This window comes from Coffea arabica, chromosome 8e (genome assembly GCF_036785885.1).
Source record: "Coffea arabica cultivar ET-39 chromosome 8e, Coffea Arabica ET-39 HiFi, whole genome shotgun sequence".
NCBI lineage: Eukaryota > Viridiplantae > Streptophyta > Magnoliopsida > Gentianales > Rubiaceae > Coffea > Coffea arabica.
In genome coordinates this window covers 26,460,743-26,480,776 of record NC_092324.1, presented here as the reverse complement: position 1 = coordinate 26,480,776, position 20,034 = coordinate 26,460,743, and the positions used below count along the sequence as shown (strand labels likewise).

Below are 20,034 nucleotides of genomic sequence, written 5' to 3'. Positions count from 1 at the left end.
TGAACACGTATTCACTTTTTTGTTTTTGAATTTTAGTTTGAAATTAAAAATATATAATTTATAACAAACACGCTTATTTTCCAGTTCACAAAAAGTATTGTTAGCAAAAATTAAGAATGTAAAGTGGACCCTCATTTACGGCGCTCCAATCCTAAATTATGTAAAGCTCAATCGTCAACAATATCAGATTTTTGCTTCAAAAAAGAAAAATATCGATCAGATTTAAAAAAATGTATTTAGAAGGCTAAGGATTATTTACTGCAATGTGATACATGTTGCCAAGACAGCAGTTATAATTGTCCTTTCTTGGTTGGAACAACCATGGGAGATATTTTGTTCACACACAAAAAAAAAAAAAAAAATTACGTACACTGGTACTACTATCAATGCTCATTTCTTCATAACCATTTCTATTACTGCTAGACTAGATAGATTACCAGTTTCCGGCAACAAAAAGCCTTCCATAAAAAAAACCATCTTGATCTCAAAGTTGCATATCCACGGAAGAAGAAATGGCTGACGCTCTTATCAGTTCCACAGTTAAGGTCACCCTGGAAAGGGCACTGTCTCTTGCCTCTGATAGGATTGGTATGTTAGTTGGGTTCAAGAAGGATGTGGCCAGTATGACACGTTCTCTCCGGCTGATCAATGCTGTCTTGGCCGATGCTGAAGCAAAGCAAAACCAGGACGGAGCGGTGCAAGCATGGTTGGAGTGTCTCGAGGAGGTTGCTTATGATGCTACAAATGTGTTGGATGAGCTCAAATATGAATCTCTCCGCCACAAGGTGGAGTCCCGAAACCGACACAAGCTCAAGGTATGCTGCTTCTTCTCATTCTCTAACATTAATCTTGCTTTTCGTTGGAGAATGGCTTCTAAGGTCAGGGACATCAAACTTATGCTGGTTGATATCAATCAACAAGCCCGGAATTTGGGACTGGTCAGTAGGTCAGACGTGGCAGTTGCCCTCCCTGCTGCTGGAGATATAACAAATCGGCAGACCGACTCTAGTGTCGCTCCAATGATTGGAAGAGCCGATGATGAATCAGATATACTAGAGATGTTGTTGAGACCAACTGAGAAGGTTGTTTCTGTTCTTCCCATAAATGGTATGGGAGGTCTAGGCAAAACAACTTTGGCTAAATCGATATACAACAAACAGCAAATTGATGAGCACTTTAACAAAAAGTTGTGGGTTTGTGTATCGAAAAAGTTCCAATAGTGGAGCTTTTCAAACTCATTTTATTGCAATTGACGGGAGAAAATTTTGAAGTGGATGATAGGAATATCATCGTTGGAAATATTCGGAATCAACTGGGGGGAAAAAGATATTTCCTAGTTCTTGATGATGTGTGGGATGATAATCAGGCAATGTGGGATGACTTCTTCGCCACCTTGAAGGGACTCAATCCAATCAATCCACCCAAAGGAAGCTGGTGTCTAATCACTACTCGTTCGCGTGTAGTGGCAGATGAAGGCTATCCCTTAGGAAGACTCCCTGGTGATCATTGTTGGTCTATCCTAAAAGGAAAAGTAGTTGACGGCGAAGAAGTACCTAATGAATTGGATGCAATTAAAGACAGAGCTATACAAATATGTAATGGATTACCACTAGTGGCAAGTGTACTTGGTGGTTTGCTGCGCTTGAGGAAAGACAAATGGCGATCAATTTTGGAGGATTGATAGGGCACAATTTGTTGTTAATTTTATGGTTAATTTCCCTCTTTGTCCTTGCCAAATATTGTTTTAATTGTTGAAATGTACTTATATTTGGTATTTGGCCCTAATTACAGGAAGTAGAGCAAACAAGTGCTAAAAAGGAGACTTTATTGATAAAAACACTCCACACATGGGAAGTTCTAAAAAGAAATACAAGCCTGGCTCCACAGGATGCTACAAAAAGGGGATTTCCTATCTTTATGCTGAAAAGGGTGGACTTGTACTAGGAGTCTTACGGGTAAGAGGAAGCTAAAAACAAGGATTACAGGGGATGGACTCTTTTCTCAATTGCGTGGGGACCACGGAGATAAGAAGCATGAGTCATTTGGGCTCTTGGAAAGAAACGTACAGAGGCTTGTGAAATGGAATTGGACTCTCAATTCGTGCGGGGACCACGGGACTAGATAGCATTTGTATCTTTGGCTTTAAAAGAGAAAAGGGACGTACAGAGAGTTTTTATCAATAGTTTTAGGATAGCTATAGTTTTAGTTTTCTATTCTTTCTTGATTCCTTTGATGGCCTGGACCTCAATTAAATTACGTGGAGATTTTCTCATGAGACGTGGCTAAGTTTTTCTAGTCAAGAACAACGGAGGATTTGGTTCGACTTAAATTGTGAGATCTAATCGATTTTAGCTTTCCTATTATTTTCTGGTATTCGTCTATCTTCTGCTTTATGTTCATATAGTTGTTTTATTATTCGATTATCCAGGGCCCGGATTCTAGATTAATTCAATAACCTGAAGCCAATTATGGTAGTTAAATCCGTAATTGTTTAATTATTCTAAACTGGTGGCAACTGGCATGATTGGGTTTGTGTCAGGGAGATAGACAGGCTAACTTAAAGAGACCCTCGTAGCGTGTTGATTGGTTAGAATTAGGTTCTTCTAATTATTCATGCAATTAGGGAATTGAACTTCTATGGTCGTACCTAGGGTTGTTTCCTGATTAGAGAAATAGTCAACGGTCGTACCTTGGCTATCGACAAATTGAGGAAGAGTTAGTTGTTTATCGCGTGTATGACAACTATAACTAATTTATCAGATAATAACTGGAATAATCCTTGCATCTGTGATCGAATTAAGTAAACCATCTCCAAAGTTGTCTCTTGGCTAGAGTTCGTCTATTATTATTTTTATTGTGATAATTAGTTATTTGAGTTGTAGTTATTTTATTTTATTTTAATTTATTCCAATAAATTTAGTTACTCTCATTTTCAAAAACCCCCCATATCTGGAACTTGAGAAGAAATTAAATTATCCCCAGTTCCTGTGGATTCGACCCTACTTATCACTATCTACAGAAATTATATTTTATTTAAGCAGGTATTTATTTTTGCACAGGCTCGACACCTGTCAATTTTTGGCGCCGTTGCCGGGGACTGGTGCCAGATTAATTTGTTTCTTTTTGAGTTCATCTTGTTTTTATTTTTTTTATTTATTTTTCTCTTTTTTTTTATATAGTTTATGGCTTCTAACACTCCGTATTTTGGTGATAGACTGGATTTTGTTTCCAGGGAAGGCAATGAGGCTAGTTTTTTTGCTAAGTTTGCATATTCAGAGGCACGAAACTCTATTAGAGAAAGAATGGCTGTTGCAACCTGTAAAATTTGTTATGCCAGGGATCATTCAACTGGTATGTGCCCCGAATATCAAGATAATCTGAGTGTCCCACTCAATAATTATGGAGATTTTTCACCCTGGTCTCAAACGTGGTATAACCCTAATCCAAACGGGTATGATCAAGGATGGTGGGATAACTCCAGTTATAATTATATAACAGGGCCAATGAATTTTCAGCAGTATGAGTCTCAAGAATCATCATTTGTGTCAGGTATGTCTCTTGAAGAAATAGTTGAATCAATAGCTATTAATACATATCAATTCCAACAGGAGACACAAAGGAGAAATGAGATGATGAAGGAGGCAATGAGTAATCTGGAAGATCAAATGTGTCTATTGACATCCAGAATAAATCGATTGGCTTCTCAATTTGAAGAATTGCCCTCGAAAACCATTGTTGATTTTGAAGAAAATGAGAGTGCAATTTGCCTGACTAGTGATGAGGAGCTGCAAGATTTTCAAGAAGAGAGATGTACAGATGCAGTTGAAAAAGAAATCGAAAAGGAAGAAATGGAACCCCAACTGCAACCCATTCAAGTGAAAGAATCCAGTGAAGAATCAGCAAATGTGGTGACACCACCTCCATTCCCTAACCTGCATTTTCTTAACTCTTACTCTATGATTTCTGTTAATGAGATTGATTTTGTTATACCAGAAGTTCTTGAGTCTCATGGCAGGAATGAATTAAGAGTAGCTATGGTCAAATATCTTGAACCGTCGAATGCTCTTGATGGAGGAGTGGATGAAGAATTGCGATCAATGCTTGATTATTTGGCGCCATCAACTAGTCCATGGAAGACCGTAGCTCGTGTGCTCAAAGATTACTCCATCTATGAGGGTTACCAGGATCACATTGAAGATGAAGCATTGAAACGAGCTACAAGATTTTATCCTCCGTGAACAAGCATAGCATGTCTAGCCAAAGACATTAAAAAAAGGCGCTTTTTGGGAGGCAACCCAAATGTTGATTTTGTTATTTTTGTGTTCAATTTCTTAAATATGTCGTTTCTCACTTGGGTACTAATCACTCTTGATGTTTTCTTACTATGACCAGAATAGGTAATCTTGGCGTGCCCACGCGAGGAGGGCACGCGTTAAGCGTCTAAATTCAAGTCTCATGGTCAGTGGACGTTTTACAATCTTGGCGTGCCCACGCGGTGTTTGACGACCTAAAAACAAAAAAAAATTCAAAAATTCAAAAAAAAAACATTTTCCGTTTTACACCTTCAGTTTTGGTTCTCACAATTCGAGTTTTGAAATTTGAGTGTGCAATAAAAAAAAAAAAATCTCCCAAAAAAAAAAAACTATTTTTTTTCCCTTCTTTCTTTTCTTCTTTCTTTCTTTCTTTCTTTTCTTTCTTCCTTCTTCCCCGCTGCCTCTGTTTCCCCAATTCTTCCTTTTACTCGCACGCCTCTGCCTCCAAGCCACCATCGCGCGCCGCGTAACAGGCCCACCGCCAGCCGCTAGATCTCCGCCTTTCTCCACCTCTGAGCCGCGCGACCTCAGCCGCGCCTCCCTCCAGCTCCAGCTTCACCTCGTGTGCCACCAGCTCTTCGCGCGCCGCCACAGCTCGTCGACGAAGCCCAAGCTGACAGACTTCCGTCGACGGCCGCCTCCCTAATTATTCCTCCCTGCCGCAACTCCTAGCCGCCACAGCTGCCGACAGAGACCAAGGTTGCCACCAAGCTCCCTCTGCTCTCTCTCCACTTCACCCACAGCCCACGGCCGAATCTTCACCTGCGCGCAGCTCCTCCTACCCACTCGCTCCACCACCATCTCGCGGCCAAGGCTCGCCGCGCCTCTCTCCATACGATGCCACCAGCCGCCTGCCCACGCTCCGCCTCCTCGCCGAACTCTTTCTCCAGCCGAAGCCCACGAGCCCACAACCAACACGCCGCGTCGCTCCTCCCTCGCCTGCCACCACCACGCGAGCACCACCAGCTTGCCACCCTTTCGACCACCGCCGCACGCCAACAGCCCAACCTCCCTGGTGCCAGGTTTTTCTTTATTAATTTTCTGGTCCCCAATTCCAATTTTTTGATGTTGATGGGATTTTGATGATTGCGATTTCATTGAGTAATTTTGTTTGGGTTGCATCTGTGTTACTGGAGCCAGTGGGTTAAGTTATGTCCTGCAGCTGATTCGCCTGGTTTGATATAACTGTCGTTTGTTTAGGCTCTCGGAGTACTGTCTGAAATTGTTTGTATTTCTTAGTGGCTTTGGTTGGCCATTTGATTTACTTTTTCCTTGAGCATTTACCAGTGGTACTGGTGGCAGTAGTTTGCCTCAAATTTCTTAATCTTAAGTGCTTGACTGCCTAATTGACTACTGGCCTCTTGTGCTTAAAGTGTTGCCAGGATTCTGCACTTCGGTTGCTGGAATTCCTCCTCTCTGGGGTCATTTGCTATTTTTAGTAGGTTGAACTGGGTAATTGACTGTCCAATTGGAGACAGCTGTTGAGATTTTGGGTGGAATTGTGTCCAATTGCTGAATTTGTTATTTTGATTAGCCACTAGCACCGCTCTTAGTTGTTCGAGTTGTTGTTTTGTTGCATTGTTGGGAGCTGTGTTCTGGTATTGTGGGGTACCTTCTGCGTCTGTTTGTTGAATTGGAAGGCTGCTGTGTCCCTTCCTTTGCTTATTGCTAATCGATTGTGCCTAATTGACTTGCTTGGTGTATTCTGCCTCTTAAATTCAAGTCCTACATCTTAGGAGCATTCGTGCACTTTTGGACTGCATTGATTCTGAAATTGACTACATTGGGACCGCAAGTGCTTATTGATTGCCATTGCTATAAGTGTTGGGGTATTTGTATGTCCTCTGGGTGGTTGAATTGTGCATTTTATTCATTGGGTTGGCTTTAAAATTGTTATTGCTTTGAATTCCCGGCTTCCATTCTTTGTTGGCAATTGCAGTCTCTTGTTACTTAGAGTGATATCTAGAGTCCACGGTGAGGCCACGAATGGCACGAGCTCCAGATGCGAGTTAAGAGACTATAGACTCGGATGCCCCACATTACCGTCAATCTTCATAACATGGTGCAGAATTGGGCAGTACCCCGCCCGACCCACCCCTGTTTTGACAACTTCAGGGAAGTACCGTTGCCCCTCTCATTCCTTCTGCTTTTACATTATCACATTGAGGGCAATGTGTCATTTAGGTGTGGGGGGGACAGCTGTGGTACAGCTAGTATTTCTAATTTTTAGTTTTTACATGTTTTCCTTTATTTTTGTTATTTGTTCTATTTTTCGTTTATTTATTTTATTTTCTTTTCTTTTATTAGTGGTCAGCTCTTATTTGAATACCAAGTTTGATACTGGATTGTTGTCTCTAATTCTGTTATTGCCAAGTTTATTAATAAAAATGTATCAAGTTGATGTGGTTGAGTTCAGGAACATCTCTTTGGTGAATATCAATAATTACTTAACTTTTCCAATTTTTAGTTAACTTTTCTAGGCATAGGGAATGATTGTTGGCATTTTTCATGTGAATTGGTCCAATTATTAATTTTAGTTCTCCATGTTTGGAAATTTGGGGCTGACTGCTGCTATTTTTGTGTTGTTTTTAGTTATTGTGTTATATGGTTATAAATAAGAATTGACTGTGCTCCGCTAGTTGCTACTACCGAGTAACCGGGGATCTTCACCTAAAGTGTCGATTCTCGTGTCAAAAGGTAGTAGTTGCTATGAGTACGTGGTCCCGTAGCAATTGGAGCTGAGTAACCGGGCTCCTCCATCTAGCAAATGTTGGAGTTCGCGTCAAAAGGCTCTAAGGGCTATAGACTAAGTCTTTTGTTATTCAAAAAAAAAAAAAAGAAAAAAAAAAGAGAACAAAAAGAAAAAAGAAAGAACAAAAAAAAAGGGGAAAAGAAGTGAAGTAAAGATTGTGTTAGTATGTGAATAAGTCAGCTTGCCGGTTTGTGATCTTAATGTCGAGATTTTGGTTAATAGCTGGACCATTTGCTGATAAATGTGAGCAACCATTCCTTTTTCTTAGATTAGTTTGCTTTAAATTGGAGGAGTTGGTGGTTGGGGAGCTAACCGGAGTGGTCTTTCTTGGATCTTAACTGTGATGCTTGATATATGTTTTTCTGGATATCTTGGCAATATGATAGTTAGAGCAATAGCCGTTGTCGAATTTTTGGTGTTCAATTGCTGTTCTCATGCTTGAGGGCAAGCATGATTCAGGTGTGGGGGGAATTGATAGAGCACAATTTGTTGTTAATTTTATGGTTAATTTCCCTCTTTGTCCTTGCCAAATATTGTTTTAATTGTTGAAATGTACTTATATTTGGTATTTGGCCCTAATTACAGGAAGTAGAGTAAACAAGTGCTAAAAAGGAGACTTTATTGATAAAAACACTCCACACATGGGAAGTTCTAAAAAGAAATACAAGCCTGGCTCCACAGGATGCTACAAAAAGGGGATTTCCTATCTTTATGCTGAAAAGGGTGGACTTGTACTAGGAGTCTTACAGGTAAGAGGAAGCTAAAAACAAGGATTACAGGGGATGGACTCTTTTCTCAATTGCGTGGGGACCACGGAGATAAGAAGCATGAGTCATTTGGGCTCTTGGAAAGAAACGTACAGAGGCTTGTGAAATGGAATTGGACTCTCAATTCGTGCGGGGACCACAGGACTAGATAGCATTTGTATCTTTGGCTTTAAAAGAGAAAAGGGACGTACAGAGAGTTTTTATCAATAGTTTTAGGATAGCTATAGTTTTAGTTTTCTATTCTTTCTTGATTCCTTTGATGGCCTGGACCTCAATTAAATTACGTGGAGATTTTCTCATGAGACGTGGCTAAGTTTTTCTAGTCAAGAACAACGGAGGATTTGGTTCGACTTAAATTGTGAGATCTAATCGATTTTAGCTTTCCTATTACTTTCTGGTATTCGTCTATCTTCTGCTTTATGTTCATATAGTTATTTTATTATTCGATTATCCAGGGCCCGGATTCTAGATTAATTCAATAACCTGAAGCCAATTATGGTAGTTAAATCCGTAATTGTTTAATTATTCTAAACTGGTGGCAACTGACATGATTGGGTTTGTGTCAGGGAGATAGACAGGCTAACTTAAAGAGACCCTCGTAGCGTGTTGATTGGTTAGAATTAGGTTCTTCTAATTATTCATGCAATTAGGGAATTGAACTTCTATGGTCGTACCTAGGGTTGTTTCCTGATTAGAGAAATAGTCAACGGTCGTACCTTGGCTATCGACAAATTGAGGAAGAGTTAGTTGTTTATCGCGTGTATGACAACTATAACTAATTTATCAGATAATAACTGGAATAATCCTTGCATCTGTGATCGAATTAAGTAAACCATCTCCAAAGTTGTCTCTTGGCTAGAGTTCGTCTATTATTATTTTTATTGTGATAATTAGTTATTTGAGTTGTAGTTATTTTATTTTATTTTAATTTATTCCAATAAATTTAGTTACTCTCATTTTCAAAAACCCCCCATATCTGGAACTTGAGAAGAAATTAAATTATCCCCAGTCCCTGTGGATTCGACCCTACTTATCACTATCTACAGAAATTATATTTTATTTAAGCAGGTATTTATTATTGCACAGGCTTGACACCTGTCAGGATAGACTTTTGAATTTGAATGAAGCCATGCAAATACTTCGGTTGAGTTTTGATAATCTACCATCGCCAGCCATCAAGAAATGTTTTGCATATTGTTCTATTTTTCCCCAGGATACTGAGATGGAAGAGGATATGCTGATCGAACTTTGGATGGCAGAAGGCTTCCTTCAAGTAGATCTCAAGAACAAAACAATGGAGAACAAAACAATGGAGGAAATTGGAGAATATTACTTGGAAATTTTATTGCAGAGTTCTTTGCTGGAAGAAATAAATTACGGTGGGAGAAGAAGGTATTATAAAATGCATGATATGGTGCACGACGTCGCAAAATCAATAATGTCAAAGTCTACTAAAGTCATTAATTCGGAAACTGGTTCAGAAGACAATGGTAATCAGGTTCGTTGTCTTGTAATAGACTCATTTGGAGAAGGCACAATAAATCTTTTCGAGAGTCGTTCAAATTTGCTTCATACATTGTTTCTAAATCGGAGTGGCTTATCTGATGATATACTAACGAAGTTGAGGAATTTGTACGTTCTGAATTTGTCTCGTGTAAAAAATCTGAATCTGCCAATCTCAATTGGCAAACTGATACACTTGAGGTACATCAACTTTGAGGGTTCTGCAATTGAAACTTTGCCGGGATCTGTTTGCAAACTTTATAATTTGCAAACACTGAGGCTAAACAGATCCGCTCTTAAGGTTCTTCTGAAGGGGATGTGCGATTTGATTAGCTTGAGACATCTCCACTTTTACACCCTTGCTGAAGAATTTCAAATGCCTTCAGACACTAGAGTTCTTTAAAGTGGGTCGAGTGAAGGGTCGACAAATTGGAGAGCTTAGAAGCTTGAAGAACCTCAAAGGCAAATTGGAGATACGCAATCTGGAACTAGTAAAGGATAAGGAAGGAGCTGAGGAAGCAAAACTATTTGAAAAGGCTAATCTATTTAGTTTGCGATTTGAGTGGGCCTTGCTCCGCGAAAAACAAGGCGACAACTACAACGACAAAGATGTGTTGGATGGCCTTCAACCCCACCCAAATTTGGAGGAGTTGGTAATTTGGCGTTTTATGGGCGATCAATTTCCTCGATGGTTAATGGATTTGCCAACAACACTCCCCAAGTTAGCGTGTTTGGAATTTAATTGCTGCCACAGATGCAGAGAACTCCTTCCCCTGCAAAACTTTACGTCTCTTAAAGAGCTGGTGATTGATGAGTGCGATGAGTTGACGAATCTGCCAGGTGACATGCTACACTCTTGTGCCTCTCTCCAAAAGCTTCGGGTGGTTTGTTGCGACAATCTTATCTCCTTTCCGCTTGATTTGCAACAAACGCCTTCTCTCTAGAAGCTGAAATTATTGTGGTGTCGCAAACTGAAAACAAGCATGATGCCCAAAGGATTTGGTTTCCTAACCAGCTTAAGGGAGCTTACAATTGGTCCCTTCTTAGATGATGGTGATGATCATGAAAATTCTTCAATTTACAATGAGTTTGATTGGTCTGGATTGATATCCTCCTCCTCCTCCTCTTCATCATCCGCACTCCGTGAATTATACTTATATGGGTTGCCACACATGGAGTCCCTGCCACCTCAGATCCAATACTTGACCGCTCTCACGTCACTCGCGCTAGGTTACTTTGGAGGTATAAAAGCTCTGCCAGATTGGTTCGGAAACTTCGCTGCTCTTGAAGAACTATATTTATATGATTTCAAAGAGCTTGGACATCTACCCTCTGAGGATGCCATGAGAAGTCTCACCAAACTAAAATGTCTGCACGTTTATGGTTCTCCTGTGTTAAAAGAAAGATGCACTCCTGAGAGCAGCAGCCCCGACTCCCAGTGGTCCAAAGTTTCTCACATTCAATACCTACACATAACCGATGATTAACCACTCATCTCAGATCAAATTCAATCATGTAAGATTGCCTCCTACCTACTTTCTTAATTTGCTTTACAATCAATCTCCCCTTCTCTTCACCTCCCCCTCTGATTAACCTTCTCGCGAGAAAACCTAAAAAGTCCACATGGTTATTTTCACAATTTTCTGTTCTCCCTTTTGTTCGTCTTATTTATTATCTTTCAAAGCTGCAGCATTAGCATTTCTTATCGGGTCCAAAATATTGGTACTCTTCATTTACTCCTTACAACATAATAGTAATACTCTTGTAACTATCAATTAGAATGACCCCAAGCACCTGTTCTGTTTCGTGCTTTGATGTTTTACTGTATCTCTGTTCATATTCTGTTCTATGCTTTGTTTTTGTAGGATCGATAGAAGAATAGCTTCACGAACAGAGGTCAAAATTTGAATCTTCTTCAGCACCATCTATATGGCTAGACCTCAATAACTTTTGGCCTGCGTTTCCTACAAATTGCTTATCAACGTTTAGAACAACTAGCAGTCTAGTTTTGTTTATTTTACATGCTCTGTTTCTGTGGATTTTAAGTCATTATTGCTAAAGTCATCTCACTCTGTTTAAAATTGTGATTCTAAGGGGACTGAACTTTTACCTCGTCTCTTGATAATGAACTTGCATACTTATCTGAACTATTTGACTAGTAATTGCTCCATCGGAGTCATATATGATGGTTTTCTGGCTCACTTTTCCTTGATTTTGGCTTTTTATCCATGAAGACAATGGTCAATTGAGGAGTTTTCGCAGCTGTTGGTCATCACTTTCATGTTTTGGTTCAAAAATTCTGGTAATTTTAGATATGCTTCTCTTCTTTCACTACTCAATTTTGACTTCTAACCACTTTAATAACTAATATATTACGTATGAAACAAAAGAAATCTTGCCGTCACGAAGATATTTTTGAGGTAGCCAAGGAAGGGGTGTACTGTTTGAGCAATGAAGTTGCACAAAACTTGGCGGAGTATCTTCCAACATTCAACTCTAAGCGCAATGTTTTGAAGCATTCTGGTAGTTAGTCAAATCTACCTGCTGTGACTTGCTGATCTTGATGAGTCCACCTTGATAGAGGCTTTTAAGCTCTCTCTGCTTTTATGATTGTTGTTTGCTTCTTTTTTTATGGTAAGTTTCTCCTCTTGGGGCTTTAGTCACAATGACAGAAAACCTGCAATTATCTGAAAATTTCCATTAGCTTTATTCTATGCTATTCGCCGGCTTGAGTTTGAATTTTTGTGCTTTGCAGTGATTTTAGGCCCAAAACTCAACAGGGAACCTCATCAATGACTCTTACTTACTGTCTTACTTACTGTCACATAATTTATAATACCAATAATCTTCTTCCACTGCTTAATATTGGGTTTTAAGAAGTTTAATATCCAATGAATTAATTAAATCCTTTAAAAAATTGTCATGTTTAAGACCGTTTTCAAGCATCAGAGACTTGGTAGACTTTAAGTCCAAATGCCATGATTTGAGATTTTAAGAGTCAAAGAGTTATAATTAACTCTACTCGTTGTATCTTGCTGTCTCAAAGAGTTGCCTTCATGGCAATTCTGGAGCTCTCTGCCTTTCACGCTTGTGGGTTCTACTCATTATCATTATTGTTATAGAACTTCTCTTTTTTCAGTGTTTTGAACCAAAACTAACATAGTTTCTATGGCACTTCTGGTACTTGTAGACTGAGCAGAAAATTTTGATATCGTCTTACTGATTTAGGTTAGAAAAGCACAACAGAAACAAATATTGATTTGGCTTTCTGAATAATTGACTAAACAAAAATGTCATGCAATGTGAAGTCCTGAACCTGAGTTTTCTGTTTTGCAGTGACTGTAGGCTTAAAGCTCAGTCGGGGAACTAAAGTACCGCCTTCACTTTTGAAAATCCTCTCTTTCCTTCAAAGTATATCAACGGATAATTGAAGCAACAACAGAGTAGGTTCTTTAACCTTTACCGCTAATAAGCCATGCACCGCTTCATATCAATTAACGGTACTAAACAATCTTTTTGGTTAATTTCTAATGTTAAATTGGTATTGCTCACGTTCTATCACATATTATTTGCTGACGCAAAGATCAAACATGGCAAATGGAGGCTTAATTCAATACCATGTTTCTGTACTAGATCAAACATGGCAAATGAATGAGATGTTCTTGGGTTAACTGAATCATGTTTTGGATGAACTAACACTGAAACAAATGCACTAATGTGGGGCGGAATTGAGCATTTAGTTTTGTTTATCGTGTATGTCAGTTGCTGTCCTTTGTACGTTGTGTTTGCTAACATCAGCACACTCTCTTTAAACTCGTGATTTCACCTGTTGAAAATGCATTGGACGTTTTAGATTCGATATCTCATGCACCAATTCTAGAAACCTTTTCTACAAGACTTTAAACCAGCAATTCTCTGCTGCACGTCTTTCTCCTGCACTTAGCAAGCAGATTTTTGTGGTCTCTCCCCTAGATGAACTTAGATTAGATTTTTATAGCTGGTATTAATTAATTTTTGGTTTTCCATTTCTGTTTATACTGTCTGAGCTTGTTCACAGAAGCCAAATTTTGTATTAAGTTGCTTCAGTTTACTATACAAATTTTGATTGCGGTTCTTGGATGACAGAATAATTGAATATTGTCTCCAGAAAAATAGTTCAGCTGCTGGTAAAAGTTGGAGATCTAATATAAGAGGTATTCCTAGCAATTCTCAGATAAATACTTTTCTGGTGTTTATCTTGAAGCCTTTTAGGAGAAAGTAATGGCTGTGGTTCTCGAGGTGAAGGGATGACATTAATTTGAATTGAAAGGGAAATGAGAAGAGGAATGTTATTCACCTCTTGTTGGTTTGGTGCTGGAGATTGAGATTAATGTAGTAAGAGATGCTTCTTGGTAGAATGGCAAAACGTTTCTCAGTTTATCCATAGTTGGAAACTAGAACTCAGGAAAGGAATTGGAGTAGGAAAATTGGTGTACTTGGAAATCTGAAACTATGAGATGATGTCAATAGTGGGCACAGAAATGTATTCCTAGTAAACAACAACATATGATATTCAAGGTATGAACGAAGACAGTTCCAATTTCCAAGCAGTTGCTGCTTGCTTGGGGGGCTTCTCTTGAATTACCTGGAAAATCAGCTGCTATATGCAGTTTACTTTTAGGCTACTGATTTGAGGTAGATTGGAGTGGAAAGACCGCTGGCACCGTGGCTCAGTCCCTATCAAGGGACCTGCATGTCATGAGGGAGTAAAATTTAGATTACAGTAATGAAGTTGCAACTTTTTCACATCATCATTGCTGCTTTGTGGTTAATATTCCTTGTTAGGGCCAAGTTACTCATCAATATGAAATAAGCACTAGGAGTTTTGTTTTGTTGATTTTATATATCTGCTTTTGTGGATGTAAGATGTGATTGCTAAAGTTATCAGCTCCCTAACTTATGTTGCTAGGGGAGTAAATAGTTGCTCCAAAGTTTAATCACCTCTTGAAGGAGCATTTATCAAGCTTCTTGAACCATTTGATTAGTGATTTGTTCGATAGTCTCGTAGATGATGGGTTTCTGTCTCACTTTTCCTTGGTTGTGATTTTCTAGCCATAAAGACTTCAGGAGTTTCCAAAGCTGTTGGCTGTTAAACTGGTTTTTGGTTCTCAGAGTCCAGTAAGGTAACATATACTACTCTTCTTTTACTACTCAATTTTGACTTTTAAATACTTTGATTCTGATTACATTACAACTAAAACTTGAGAAATCTTCTCCTAATTTGGATGTTTTTTGGAGCAGCCACAGAAGATGTCTGTTCATGCAATAAAGCTGCACGGACTTGTTGGAGTATCTTCTAACAAATCAAGTCTAAGCTGCAACTTTTGAAGCATATCGCCGTAGTTAGTCAAGACTGTCAAACATACTTGCTGCCTGCTGCTACTTGCTGCAATTGTTTCATCCGCTGTGATGAAGGCTATTAAGCTCATCCCACCTTCTATACTTGTTGGTTGCTCCTCTCTTCATGGTAAGTTCTTATTTTAGTGTTTCAAATACAACAAAAACGTCATGCAACTATGTGTTGGCTTTATTCTTGACTACATGTTGTCTCAAGTTTCTTGAGTTTTTGTGTTATGCAGTGATTTTACGCTCAAAACCTTCATAGCTCTTACTTATTATCCTTGGTACATTATTAAAAGTCCTATGATCCCTTACTGAACCGGATCCTGTTTCAATCAGATCAGATGAAAACATCCAGGATGGAATTCTCTTTTGCTCTCTGCCTTGGATGGCTAAAGCCTGAGATCTTCCTTGTTGGCTCGTGATTTTAAACTGTCCAACCATTCAGCAATTTGTAGACATGTTAATGAGGTGTTCTTTTACTTCTTTTGGAACTCAATTTGCCATATCTTCTGTGGTGCTTGTAGTTCAAAGTAGCCAGTATTTTGCAGCAGAAAGATGTGGATTAGCTGAACCCTGATAGCTGCTTGCATCCTTCTTGAAGTTGTATCTTAGCTCTATAACAGGCAACATATTTTTTCTCAAGTGTTCTGCAGTTGACTACAGGTTGTGTCGGATGGAACTTTTCCATTGCTCCTTGTATCTGTAAAGCTCAGACAGGACTCAGACAACAAAGAATCAGTCAGATTGAGCCCTTCTATTTATGTTAATTTGAGAGAAAACTGAATTGCTAAGGCACCAATTTCTATTCAAGAAGGATCCACTTGGTGGATGGGAACGTTGGAGAGATGAAATTATGGAAATCAATTGAACAGGATTATATAGGAACATACAAGCTCAACCTTAGTTCATCAAACTGACATTTTGCATAGCATCTAATTGCAAAATTACTTCTATGTGGACTTGTCTCCTTGTACGTCAATATTGTTCAATGAAGCAATAATGTGACATGGATCTTACACATCTTGGCTTCAAATCCTATTCATTGCTAGCTCAAATCCTATGTGACAATTAAAGCATTTCTACTTTTCTATGCCTCTAAGACTTTGACGGCCAATATAAGTAAATCATCTCATGTCTGTATCAGTACAGAAAGTAGTAGTAGCAGTAATAATCATAATTAGTTACCTAAAAATAATAAAAACTTTCAGATGAACTTATTTCTACACAAAAGGGAAGGGATTGGTGTTGTCCCCGCCAATTAGTGCTGTCTTTGCCATCCACTTGTCAGAGTTGTCCCCGCCGATTAGTGCTGCTCTCAGAAGTCCCTCTTCTCTCTCTGATTCTAAGCAGTTCCTTTTTCCCTTCTTCTTTCTCATTTTTTTTTTTTGGTTCTTTTTGAATTTTCGAGCAATGTGACTAGTTTCAGCAGTTTCTACTTAGTTCTCGGATAAGTCCCTCTCTGTTTTAATTTGGCCAGATGTCCTTTTGTCCCTGGTCGGACCAAGTAGGGCACAGAAAAAGTGTTGTTATCCCAGTATTGGAAGTTTCAGGTCTATTGCCTGTTATTCTGTGACGTTGTAGCTGGCTCTGAATTAGTTTATAATGCAAATTTTGTTCCACACTGATCATATTGCTGTGCCTTCTTTTGGATGTGTAGTCCCCCCTATCATTTCTATTGCTTGACTGCAACAATTGCTGTCATTTCTCAAACCTCAGATATTTGGCTATTCGTGTTGAAGGGTATGATTAGTTAGTTGATCATCTTTATAATCTCTCTGTCTCTTTGGCATTTAGGAATGGCTCTGCTCTTCACTATCCTCTCTGTTAATTTAATGAAACTCAGGTTTGTATGGCATTAATCACAGCTTGCCATGCCTTATTTGTTGGATTCACTGTTTCATTTGAAGCATATTGACTTCCTGTGTCAAATAACCAAATATACAAGGATTTTCTTAAGCAATCAAGAATCGTCATATCTGATTCTTATTAGTACATGTTGCAGTCCAGTTTCCTTCAACATATTTCTATGGATTGAAATGGTAGCCATTTTCGATTCAAGGCATTACATGCAGCCAATTGCAACCAATTTCTGGCCAATTTACGTGATCAGATTGGCAATCTTGATTCTTAAGATGACAATCCACGTTATATACATATAATTCTGTACAGTATAATAGAACCAAATGAGAAGCAAAATAAGTAATTCTAGCAAAAAATGGGGCATTTGACAAAGCCCAGCGCGGTACATTACAAAAAGCAAACTTAGTGAAATCTTTTTATTTTGTTTCTCCGGAACTAGAAAAATGAGATGAATAATGTAGCCAAAATCACAGCATCATTGTCAATTTCCCTTTTTTTTTTTCTTTAACATTCTAATTGTTAAGGACAATACTTTCTTGTGCTTCTTGGGTCAGACCACTATTTTGTTGAGATTTTTTGCACAATAGAAGGCCCCAGCAGTTTTAAGGTTTCTCAATCAGAGTAGAGGCCTCGGCAAGGCATTAAGTAGGAAAGGTGAACTGGAAATTTAGTGCCATACATGCCATGCAATTTAGGTGCTGACACAATAGACGTGTATACACTGAGATATTAAATGCAGACAAAATTAACCTAATGCAAAATTAACACAAAAGCACAATACATGTTTCATTCATTGAAAGTTTCATTCAAATTTACCTAATGTAAAATATAGATTGCAATCAATTGCAAGAAGTACTCACCACACTTATCATTGTTATCACCTTTGTTTTTTTACCCTGTCACTATTATCATTAGATAAATATATGAAAAAAACAATTTATACTTATTCCATCACTTTTTTTTTTAATTTTACCAGCCACCATTCTGTCTCATATACATTATATAAAAATACAAAAAAGTATTATATTATTAATCTAATTTTTTTATTTAACTAATCCTCGATTCGATCACACTTTTATTTGAGTAAAATGATACCGTTCCCGCTTTCGGATCATTCATGTATATTTTTTTTTCTAGGTTTCCAATTAGACTGCACTAAATTAATAAATGTTTCTTCTTTTCACAAATGTATCATAGCTTTTATGATTGCATTGCAACTAACATATTTTTTCCTCAACATATCATTTGTTTACCCTGAATTGGTTTACAAATCTCCCACTTTAACGTAAAACTTGTCGTAGTAACCTTAGATGTACCCTTCTGTTTGCTAGTGCACCAAACCATTTTGTGACTCCTATACATGCGCAACATTAATTTGAATTAGAAGAAACTGCTTAATTTGTATTATCTAAACAATTATTTTGGACCTTTCATTGTTCAGCACAGTTTCTCATCCTTCTTGAGTGGAATTTTCCACGATCAGGGGCCCCAGGCATGTGGAATGTGGATCAAAAGCAGATGTAGAATCCCTGCAATGACTATGTTTTATTTTCAACTGAAAATGCCAAGCAATTTCCGTTGCAAAAGCATCCCACCCAGTTTGTCAAAGAAGCGCTGCACCAAAAAATCCTCATAACTCTTGTCACTTCCGTTTGAGTCAAAGCAGTTCCTTGCTGCTTCTAACTACAGCTAAAACCTTCCACTGCAAAAGAGTATTCTTATCTGAAGACTGTACCCAAGGAACAAGAAGAATGGCTGATGTACTTATAGCTTCCACAATAGAGGTAGCTTTGAAGAAGACACTTTCCCTTGCCAATGAAAGGATTGGCAAGTTATTCCAATTCAAGGAGGATTTGGAGACCCTCAAAGGATCTGTTGCTATGATCCAAGCTGTCTTGGCTGATGCAGAGGAAAAGCAAACGCATGACCAGGCCGTGCGACTGTGGCTCCAGAGGCTAGAAGCCGTGGCGTTTGATGCCGAGAATTTGTTTGACGAGCTGAATTATGAAGCTCTTCGTCGCCATCTCGTGGGCAAGGTGCGCTCCTTCATCCTGTCCTCTGACATTAATATTGTTTTCCGACGGAGAATGGCCTCTAGGATTAGGGACATCAACAAGAAGTTGAATAAGATCAATAAAGAAGCCAATGATTTTGGACTGATCAGATTCCAAAGGGCAAGTTTCCCCCCTTCTACTACTGCTAAAGTCACACTAAATAGAGAGACGGATTCTATTGCTGGCCATTATATTGTAGGAAGAGCTAAGGATGAAACAAGGCTGGTGGAGACCTTGCTAAGCTTGTCAGAAAAAGCCGTTTCTGTAATTCCCATCCTTGGGATGGGCGGATTGGGAAAGACAACTTTAGCTCAATCTGTATACAAAAATAGTCACGTTCATAGCCATTTTGAGAAAAAAATTTGGGTTTGTGTGTCCGACAATTTTGACGTGACCAGGCTTTTGAAAATGATTTTAGAAGCACTCACAAGAAGAAATGTTAAAATGACCAGTAGGGATGTCATCGTCCAGGAAATTCGAGAACAACTTGTGGGAAAAAATTTTTTTCTTGTTCTTGATGATGTCTGGACCGAAAATCTTACCTTGTGGGATGATTTTTTTGGTTCATTACTGGGGCTAAATGCAACTAATGGAAATTGGTGTGTTGTGACTACTCGTAAACAACAAACTGCATCCATTGTGGCCACACATGATCCTTATGTGCTAGGAAAGCTATCTGATGATGACGATTGTTGGTCTAGCCTAACAAAGAAAGCCATTGCAGGTGGAGAAATTCCCAAACAATTGCATGTCATGAAAAAGGAAATTATAAAAAAATGTGGTGGTCTACCACTGGCTGCAAGTGTAATGGGAGGTTTATTGCGCATGAAGAGAAAAGACGAGTGGCAATTGGTTTTGAAGAATAAGCTTTCAAATTTCAGTGGAGATGAAGATGGTGTCATGGAAATACTTAAATTGAGTTTTGATTGTTTACCATCTCCATCCATTAAGAAATGTTTTGCATATTGTTCTATATTTCCTTAGGATACTATGATGAAAGGAGATATGCTAATCGAACTTTGGATGGCAGAAGGTTTGCTCCAAGCAGATGTCAACAACCAAATGATGATGGAGGAACTTGGAATGAATTTGGAAATTGCCATCTAATTCATCTTTCATGCGTATTCGGATGAGCAACTCTTGGCATTCAATCTTTATTATTCAACTTCTTCAGGACCAGCCGCCATATGTATAGCTGGAATTGAATGCTTTATTGCTTTGGAAGTGTAAAATTGCCAATGTGTAAAGGCATCTTGGAGGGAGAGCTTAGTTTTATTGCTGATTTGCTAACAAAGGAAAGTAATGAGTTTATATAAAAGAAATGAAGCTGTTATACCTATGTATGTCTGAGCACAGGAAATCGCTTCCAGGTTTAAGCAATGGAATCATTTCTTCTTCTTTCA

At 38.6% G+C, this 20,034-nt stretch overlaps 2 protein-coding genes and 1 long non-coding RNA gene across 8 annotated transcripts; all 3 read left to right on the top strand.

Annotated features, from left to right (window-relative positions):
- Positions 1-512: 512 nt before the first annotated feature.
- LOC140012700 (putative disease resistance protein RGA3) lies at positions 513-1,681 on the top strand. Its single transcript, XM_072060984.1, has 2 exons — positions 513-1,193; positions 1,367-1,681. Exons 1-2 carry the CDS (start codon positions 513-515, stop codon positions 1,679-1,681), a joined length of 996 nt encoding a protein of 331 aa, XP_071917085.1.
- Positions 1,682-9,272: 7,591 nt separating this feature from the next.
- Positions 9,273-15,512, top strand: LOC113704127 (uncharacterized). 6 transcript variants are annotated; one of them, XR_003451593.2, is made up of 8 exons: positions 9,289-10,850; positions 11,201-11,231; positions 11,570-11,637; positions 11,726-11,969; positions 12,672-12,778; positions 14,427-14,497; positions 14,616-14,841; positions 15,054-15,512. It is a non-coding gene; the product is annotated as an uncharacterized lncRNA (long non-coding RNA). The 6 variants fall into 6 exon arrangements; XR_003451595.2 differs by lacking the exon at positions 9,289-10,850 and adding an exon at positions 10,861-11,057; XR_003451592.2 differs by having other exon boundaries at positions 9,273-10,850; positions 11,201-11,637; positions 12,672-12,835.
- A 2,479-nt stretch (positions 15,513-17,991) lies between these two features.
- On the top strand, positions 17,992-20,034 carry LOC113704129 (putative disease resistance protein RGA4). The gene is made up of 2 exons (XM_027225797.2): positions 17,992-18,613; positions 19,616-20,034. Exons 1-2 carry the CDS (start codon positions 18,329-18,331, stop codon positions 19,736-19,738), a joined length of 408 nt encoding a protein of 135 aa, XP_027081598.1. The 5' UTR covers positions 17,992-18,328; the 3' UTR covers positions 19,739-20,034.